A 9,343-nucleotide genomic window follows, 5' to 3' on the forward strand; every position below is an offset into this window, starting at 1 on the left:
ACCGAGCGCCCAAAGCCTGGGGTTGAGGGGAGGCGGCAGAAGAAGAGGCAGGTGGAGAGACCTTTAAACTGACTCCGAGCCCGGCCGCCTCGGCTTTCTCAGAGATGTGTCTGGAAACCCTGTCTTCTCTCGAGTGTATCACCGCACGGGCTGCAGAGGGCCTTGTCCCTTGAGAGATGTGAAATCAAATCCAGAGAAAAGCAGACACCTGCCCTGAAAGGGCGGGGGGGGGGGGTAGTGAGCTGCTGAGTATTCGGACACTGCCCTTCCCGGCGGCTGGATTCCTCCATCTGGGGATCTCTGAGTTCTCCGAGCTGGGAGGCGGAGGAGGGGGGTGGGGGGCAGAGGGCTGAGGCCCGCTGGATGGGACGCTGCTGGCACGCCGCCCGTGCGCTCCCAAAGCCCCAGGAGAGCCGCGCGCCCAGCGCCGGGAACTCCGGGCCGCTGTCGTGAGGAGGCGGTCCTGCCAGCCGCCCAGCCCCTTCGCTCCCTGTCGAGGAGCCTCCAGAGCCAGCCGCCGAGTCTGCGCGCTCCGAGGCTTGGACTTTTTCATTTTTTCCTAACCGGGCAAAGTTACGGGATTCCTAGCAGCCCCCAGACGCGCGGCTGCAGTGGCTCCGCGCTTGCGCTGGGACTGAGCGCCACTCCGTGTGCGTCCTCGCCTTGCCGCGCGGGTGCGCGCGTGGGGGGAAGCAGGTCCGTCCTGTTGGCGGCCTGTGGGTTCGCCCCTCCCCTAACCATTTCTCTCTCCCACACACACGCTCATAAACACAGGGCACGTGGAAATTCTCAGCCAAAGCGCCTTGCCCGGGCGGGTGCTCAACGTGGTGATTTATAAACAACTCAGCCACTCCCCAAAGAGCTCGTTCCTCGTTAGTCATGATGAATTCTCTGGCCCGCTCCACTTTGCTGTCTAGATTAAGATGCTCGGAGGCCCCAAAGTGCTCCCCTTGAGCGTTGTTTTGGCTTCCTTTACAAATCCACCACCCCCGGCAGCGCCAGCGCTACAACGCACTGGGCCAAGGGTGAGAGGTGGGGACGAAAGTCACTTTCCCTGGGGTCTTTTTTTCTTTTCCCGGCAGCAACTTTTGATTCTCTTGGCAGTATCCGCGCCCTTCACTTGGCCCTGCGTGGTGGTCCCGCTGCTGCAGGCAGGGTCCGCGCCTGAGTCTCTCCCACCAGGCTCGCAGGCTCCTAAGCCCGCGGCAGGCACCTGCTCTGGTGGCTAGGGAACTGACCAAGCGACGCGCTTGCGCCCAGTAGAGCGGCGCCGCGATGTACTCTCCCGCAGTCTTGCTCTGGAGTTCACGGCTGAAGGCTAAGCTGGAGCTTAGCCAGCGAGCGCCCGAGAGCTGAGTTAGACCAGCCCCACCCGCTGGCGTCCGTAGAAGTTACTAATTAGGAAGATTCCCCTAGCATCAGCCCATTTTCCTCACACACCGTTCCTCCCTTTGGAAGCAGCTAACGGAAAAGTTGTATCGAGAAGAGCCAGCCGCACAGGCAAGCGCGCACGCAGCTCCGCGTCTCGGCTTCCCGGAGCGGCCCTGGGTGCCGCCACCGCACCCGGAGGCTGAGCACCCCTTGCCAGCGCTTCTGTGGCCTCACACAGGGCAAAGGTCTTCCCGCCCAGACTCCTGGTTTTTCTAAGCCAAAAACTGCGCGCGCCCCAGTGTGTTAGTTAATCTGACAGACTTTATGAGTTTTGTTTTGTTTTCGGTCCAGGCCGCTGCGCTGTCAGAGCAGGCAGTTCCGCGCCTTTACAGGAGTTTCTCACTAGTGGATGAGCGCAGGCTAAGCCTCCCTCTCATGGGGTCCTCTCCCCCAGGGGCTGGGAGACAACTGGGCCTGGAACCTAAAAGGAAGGGAGCCTGTGCTAGCGGCGGGTTGGAAGGGAGGGAAAGGACCTTTATTTGGGGGCAAAAGTGTCCGCACATCCTGAAGCAAAAAGCACGTGGACATTGAAATTCTATCCGTGGGGGTAAAGGAGACTTCAACAGGGGGACAAGTCTGGCTTCTGACTCTTGGTTTAAGAAACGCTGGGGTGTGTGTGTGTGTGTGTGTGTGTGTGTGTGTCCCAAGGTGAATAAAAACGGGACTACCCCTGGCTCCTGCGACTCAGCTTTTCTTTTTCTCTCTCCTTCTTCACCCCCCCACCCCAGCCCTAACAGGAAGAAAAGGGAGACCAACACCCCCACCCCCGCCACCACAACCCCACACACCCAAGTCTTCCAAGTGGCTGTGGTCGAAAGAGGACTGAGGCTGCCCCCCGCCCCCCACCATCAGCACCCCCCCCCCCACCGCGCGCACCGCGCGTCTGCTAGGGAGACAGATGGGGGGCGGGGCCCATCCAAGAGGGGCGGAGGAGCCCCGGGGTTGGAGAGCTGGGGTGGTGAGAACTAAGAGAATCTGAATTGGGTGGAGAGGGGGGACTGGAGGAGGGCTGAGAGGACTCGGCGCCCGGGGGGGAGGAGGAGGGGGCAGCTCTACGCCAATCAGTGGCGCCGGCCTGGGAGGTTGCTAGCGGTATCCACGTAAATCAAAGGGCGCGGAGCCAATGGGAGGGGGCGGAGGGGGCGGGGCCCAGGCGCGTGCCGCTGCGAGCTGGCGCTGCCAAGAGAGCGGGAGAGAGCTGGAGAGAGCAGGGAGAGGGGGGAGCGCGGAGCTAGTCAGAGAGTGAGCGAGAGCAAGAAGGAGGGAGAGGAGGAGAAAGAGAGCGAGGGCGGGCGGGAGGCGGCGGCGGCAGCAGCAGTAATAGCAGGAGCAGCAACAGAAGGCGTCGGAGCGGGCGTCGGAGCTGCCCGCTGGGGGAGAGAGAGAGGAGAGAGAAAGAGAGCGAGCGAGCAGAGGAGCCCGAGGCAAAAAAGTAACTGTCAAATGCGCGGCTCCTTTAACCGGAGCGCTCAGTCCGGCTCCGAGAGTCATGGCGACCGCAGCGTCTAACCACTACAGCCTGCTCACCTCCAGCGCCTCCATCGTGCACGCCGAGCCGCCGGGCGGCATGCAGCAGGGCGCGGGGGGCTACCGCGAGGCTCAGAGCCTGGTGCAGGGCGACTACGGCGCGCTGCAGAGCAACGGGCACCCGCTCAGCCACGCTCACCAGTGGATCACCGCGCTGTCCCACGGCGGCGGCGGCGGGGGCGGTGGCGGCGGCGGCGGGGGCGGGGGCGGCGGCGGGGGCGGCGGCGACGGCTCCCCATGGTCCACCAGCCCCCTGGGCCAGCCGGACATCAAGCCTTCGGTGGTGGTACAGCAGGGCGGCCGCGGCGACGAGCTGCACGGGCCAGGCGCCCTGCAGCAGCAGCACCAGCAGCAGCAACAGCAGCAGCAACAGCAGCAGCAGCAACAACAACAGCAGCAGCAACAGCAGCGGCCGCCGCATCTGGTGCACCACGCCGCCAACCACCACCCGGGGCCCGGGGCATGGCGGAGCGCCGCGGCTGCAGCGCACCTCCCGCCCTCCATGGGAGCGTCCAACGGCGGTTTGCTCTACTCGCAGCCCAGCTTCACGGTGAACGGCATGCTGGGCGCCGGCGGGCAGCCGGCGGGGCTGCACCACCACGGCCTGCGGGACGCGCACGACGAGCCGCACCACGCCGACCACCACCCTCACCCGCACTCGCACCCGCATCAGCAGCCGCCGCCGCCGCCGCCCCCGCAGGGCCCGCCGGGCCACCCCGGCGCGCACCACGACCCGCACTCGGACGAGGACACGCCGACCTCGGATGACCTGGAGCAGTTCGCCAAGCAGTTCAAGCAGCGCCGGATCAAACTGGGATTTACCCAAGCGGACGTGGGGCTGGCGCTGGGCACCCTGTACGGCAACGTGTTCTCGCAGACCACCATCTGCAGGTTTGAGGCCCTGCAGCTGAGCTTCAAGAACATGTGCAAGCTGAAGCCTTTGTTGAACAAGTGGTTGGAGGAGGCGGACTCGTCCTCGGGCAGCCCCACGAGCATAGACAAGATCGCAGCGCAGGGGCGCAAGAGGAAAAAGCGGACCTCCATCGAGGTGAGCGTCAAGGGGGCTCTGGAGAGCCATTTCCTCAAATGCCCCAAGCCCTCGGCCCAGGAGATCACCTCCCTCGCGGACAGCTTACAGCTGGAGAAGGAGGTGGTGAGAGTTTGGTTTTGTAACAGGAGACAGAAAGAGAAAAGGATGACCCCTCCCGGAGGGACTCTGCCGGGCGCCGAGGATGTGTACGGGGGGAGTAGGGACACGCCACCACACCACGGGGTGCAGACGCCCGTCCAGTGAACTCGAGCGGGGGGAGGGGCAGAGCGCGGGGCTCCCCCTCCCCTACGGTCCACGGCCCTTTCCCGGCCCCCTTGTTCCCTCTCTAACTTCTGATTGTTCTTTTTATTTTAATTATTATTTCCCCGTCCCTTAAAAAGAAAAAAAATAATAAGGAAAGCAACTAAGGCACTGGACTATCCTTTAAACGGTAGCAGGTGTAATGATGTGTTTTGACCTTTACAGGCTAGTACCCAGGCAATGGAGTGGAGTGTCTCATAGAGAGAGTGAGGAGAGAGTGTGTAATAGAGAGAGAGAGAGAGAGAGAGAGAGAGAGAGAGAGAAGGAGAGATGGCAAGCACTGAGTTAAATACCTGGCAAAACTAAATAAATTACCAAAAAGAAAAAAAAAATCCACCAAACCGTGATAAACACAAAACAGCTTCCTGATGCTCGGAGTTGGCACATGCTCTGCTGTGTTGATTTAATGTGGATCCTCATCAGGAAGGAGGAAAAAATATACATGTTCTTTGATGTAGTCAAAATTTAACCGCATAAATTTGCACTGCAAGAAAATTGAAGTTTACACCAACAAATTCATTGAACGTATTTTTCTTTCTCCCACGGTTAATTTTGAAATTGCCGGGTTTTGTTTTGTTTTGTTTTGTTTTGTTGTTTTATTCAGCAGGGAGAGTTGAAGCCAGCTCTTGGCTACTCTCCATTTCTAACGTTCTTGTGTTGCCCCTTGTTCTTCTTCCTGTTTGTGAACTTTGGTTACCTTCAGGCTCCCCCCAACATTGGTGTAACATTTAGTTGCTTCTTTTACCAAAGCAAAAACGATTGGCTTCATACAAAATAAATAATTCTCTGCTTTCAGGAAACGTGCATGGTCTACCCGCTTTATCCAAGGCAAGAGTCCAGTTTGGAATACAAAAATGAGTCAAGCATTGGTTTTTTTGTGACCAGCCACAAAGTAAACTTCATTTTCAGGCAGTGTTTCTGGGGGAGGTTGTGGAGGGGAGAAAAAGAAAAATCGATAGTGAGTGACTGATTGCTTCATTTTATCAGGCGGGCCCATTGTGAAAGAGCTCAGAGGAAATGTGGAGGTTATAAATGTATTTCCAGAGTCGTCCAACAGAAAGTGGCACTTTGAAGAGAACTAGGGAAATATATATCTTCAGAAACCCCTGTATAGTTCTCTGCCTTCAGTTTTAATAACTTAATTATGAGGAATTATTTGTGCTGAGAGCAGCAGTTAAACTTTGTTCCTCTAATAGCTTTTTTTTTTTTAACATAAAGAAAATAATCTGGGAACTTAATGGTGTATGCAGAGACTTTTTTTTACTGCACAAATACCCATATGCATACAGAGGATATCTCCACTCTAGGCTGGTTTTGTCTTCACTAGCTCATTTGTTTATCAAATCAAATTTAAGGTCCCACACCTTCTTCTCCTATAATTTATCACAGAAAATACCAGTTTAACCTAGACAGCTTTCCCCCCTTCTTTCACTAAGGAAGCCAAATGAACTGGGGGAAAAAATGCTATTTTCTATCCTTCCTTTTCTCCCTTTGTTAATAGTTTTAAGTGCGCTTTTACCTTATCTTGATGGAAAATGGTTAACTCCCATAACAAAAGACTCTACTGGGAAGTGTAGGTGAAAAAACTTCTAACTATTGAAAATAAATACCATTAAACTGTGACCAGTTAAAATATTAAAAAAAAAATAATCAGCACAAAAGGGCGCTAAAAGGGAAAACACTTTTTATTAATCTTAAAAGTTTGGGGCTTTTTTTTTTTTCTGGTTAAGTATTAGGCAAATCTTTATTTAAAAAATTAAATTCTCAATACCATAAAATTATGGTTCAGCATCAGATTAGCATTGCACTCAGTAGTTAAGGTTTTAGGAAATATGCTTTATATTGTCTTTTCAAACACCTGTGATTGTTTCATTTTCAATGTTTTTGCAAGATAAATGATGACTTAGAATGGGCATATTTATTTGCCTGTATTTCATTTCCCCCAACGAATGTCACGAGGAGATGGACACAGAGCTGCTGCTTCGGGCTGTATCACACTGCTTGTTCCTGAGGTGTGGGGACTGGCCTCTAGTGAAGCAATCCAGAGCAGGGCAAATAGCCAATGGTTAAGGGAGGAAATGAATTTTCAGATTCTTATTACCAAGTGGGTAAGGTCAGACGCTGGAGTTCAGGGGACTTGTCTATAGCTCCTCTAACTCTCTTGGGTTTACTAAGAAGAAAGTTACCACTGAACCTTACCACTATGTATATATGTTTAATATCTGTCTTTTGAAATGCAGAAATAGTTTAAATGTTTCTTTGTCTATTTTTCTTTTTTTTTTTAATGCTACCCAGGGAAATATTTTCATATCATTTTTAAGTGGCCTGCCTCAATGTATATTTATTTCTTTTAAAGCAAAAAGGTTCTGGAAACTGTTTTTCTGTAGCTTTAAATGAGTAGATGAGCAAAATCTATATGGGATGTAATTTTTTTGTTCAGTCTCTTTAAAAATACTTTGTTTTGGTACATTTGGTTGTGCTTGTGGGGAAAATAAAAACGCAGAGATCCTTATATATTTATGTTAAAGTAATATTTTATTATCTACATAAAACAGAAATGCACAATACCTTCATAGTTTGTTCTAATTATTGAAATATCTTTATTTTATTTTTAAAGATAGTGCCAAGTTTTAAGGGGGGGGAAACCCTAGACCTTATACTGACTGAGTTGAGTTGTGTGTAAAATACTTCCCTTCCTTTATACTTCATAAAGTTTTGGAATAAATTTTATGCGTATACTGCCAGGTTTCATGTTTATAACTTTCAGAGCTTTTTTGTTTGTTTGTTTTTAAGAGAGACTACTGTTCCGATTCTACTTCACTTTTCTTTGCAAAAAACTATCAGTCCCAGACCTTTCAGTCACTGTGCCCATAGCACTAAATTGAAATGGTCATTGGGTTTGAGTTCTGATTCGTTTGCCATTTCAGTGTCCAACAGAGAGATGTTTGTCCCCTTTAAATATATGCAGATATCCCTACATCTTCTTTCCAGGTTACCTTTACCTTAACTGATTGTGCTTTTTGGGAGAGCATCAATCAACTAGGTGGACTTTAATCTTTACCCACTTGTCCTCACATAATTTGGGATCTAAAAGAGCAAAGCTTAGTTAAGGGTATTATTCTTTTTAATAATTAACAAATATCTTCCAACAAAGAGTAACTCTGACAATATGCAAGATGTGTGTTTACCGAGTGATTAGAGGTAGGACCTAAATATTATTCCTGTTAGGTTTACAGGGGTTGGGGGGGGGGGGGAATGGATTTTGCAATGGTTTATACAATAGTATCTATTTCTCTTCAGGCAAGCAAACAGGCTCTAAAACAGAGAGAGAAAAAAAGAGAGAAGAATGTATGGGAGAGACTCAGGCTGTGATGCTAATAACAGATTGTTTCAGATAGTCTCCTATGGAGCATTATACTTACCAAAATCAGTTTTAAGGTTAGTGGAAAATCCAAGCAGTGTTGGGTTAGTTTACAAGTTTGCTGATATATTTGGAGTGCTCCTTGAAACACTGGTTTAAGCATAAATGTCCATTTTGAAAGGTAGTTTCTGGGCTTATTACATCTGATCATCTTTTCTAACTCCTAGTCAATATTACACAGGTCCCAAACAGATTCAGCCAAATGATCTTATCAATAGTCTGAACGAGAAGTGACAGAAAGAAGAAGTGTTTTGTGACCGCAGACATGCTGATGGGTAAAATGTTTAAGCTGGATATAGATTTGAGTTCTGGGTCAATATCCTCCTCCATTGTAGGCAGAAAACAAGCAGCATCTGCCCTCTGCAGGGCATTTTAGTGGACCTTGAGAAGGCGTTTTTTGTTCTTAGCCACAGGGGCTACTGACTGGAAACCATCACGTGTTAAACGGACACGCCATGGTTTTGACCCATGCTTGCCGTTCAGATTAGAAAGCTACTCGGGCACTTTCATTGCCGGTTTGGGGAATGTATTACACGCTAACGTAAAAAACTCCATCACTGCCACTGGGAGACATTTGTGGGGCAGCCATCCCTAAGATGTTGGCTAGCCACAGTGACAAACCCTTTCTTTTCCCCAAAGACAATAATGCAGAACGCGGCCGTCCTGAAAAAGCTCCTGTGTTTCCTCAAAATATGTCACTTTTCAAATTGATGGTGTACGATGGGGGAGAGCGGATCATGTGGGAGAGTCGTGTGAAGGTCAGATAGAGGGAAGGGCCACAAATAACATTGTGCTTGGCACTTGTAGACATTCTCAGTTCCCATGAAGTTACCTCCTTTATATTTCAGATGGCGGCAACAAAAGCACTCTCCTTCCCCTCCTGCTCCTACCAGTGAAAGCCACACACTGGTTGGCAACACGCTCTGATGAAATGGCTTTCATAAAGGCACTCATCCTTCTATCTTCTTATTTCTCCAAAGCCAACTAATAAAGAGATGCAACAGCAACAATGGGGGGCAGGGGGGGGGGATGGCATGGGAGTGCTTTGGTACCTGTGCCTGTGCATCTCTAAGCTGCATACATCTGCCTTTCCTTTGCCTTACTATGGAAGCAGCTTGGGTAGTGCTGTGTTTCTGGGGGAGAGAAATTATCGTTTTGTCACTGGTTTCTGTGATTTGTCTTTGTTGATTTTTTTTTCAATCGGTTTATAGAACTCTGTTCTAGATTCTATTGAATGCCTAGACAAGTTAAAGAATGAGATAAAGAGCGGAGCTTTTACAGAAAAAGAAAGAAGGATGGTGAAGGGAGGGTCAAAGGTAAAAGTGTTTCTTTGGGTCTGCTTGTATATTTCAATGAGGCAAAAGGGACAGTGTCTGTTTAAAATGAAAGTACATGTGGAGGTACTATGAATGAAGCTTCACAATATGACGGAATGGGATGTTCAGCTAAATTTTATACCAACAGGATCCCTATTCGGGAAAGTTTACTTTTTCAGTGATGCATAATCTCTTACCAGGGGGCAGATGGTGGGAGGAGAGAACCAGGGTTCCTGGTACCTATTCTCACCGCTGGATTCAGTACAGGAAATAATGCAAAAGTGGTAGGGGCTTGCC

The 9,343-nt window shown here is 50.5% G+C and overlaps 1 protein-coding gene across 1 annotated transcript; it reads left to right on the forward strand.

The window, feature by feature from the left end:
• The first annotated feature begins 2,408 nt into the window (after positions 1 to 2,408).
• POU3F2 (POU class 3 homeobox 2) lies at positions 2,409 to 7,047 on the forward strand. Its single transcript, XM_023254189.2, has one exon. It carries the CDS (start codon positions 2,921 to 2,923, stop codon positions 4,250 to 4,252), a length of 1,332 nt encoding a protein of 443 aa, XP_023109957.1. The 5' UTR covers positions 2,409 to 2,920; the 3' UTR covers positions 4,253 to 7,047.
• The last annotated feature ends 2,296 nt before the right edge of the window (positions 7,048 to 9,343 follow it).

Source organism: Felis catus, chromosome B2, assembly GCF_018350175.1.
Source record: "Felis catus isolate Fca126 chromosome B2, F.catus_Fca126_mat1.0, whole genome shotgun sequence".
NCBI classification, from domain to species: Eukaryota; Metazoa; Chordata; class Mammalia; order Carnivora; family Felidae; genus Felis; species Felis catus.

Bases quoted from the DNA above. Each gene is read 5' to 3' on its own strand.
- POU3F2 (XM_023254189.2), top strand. From the start codon at position 2,921: ATGGCGACCGCAGCGTCTAACCACTACAGCCTGCTCACCTCCAGCGCC.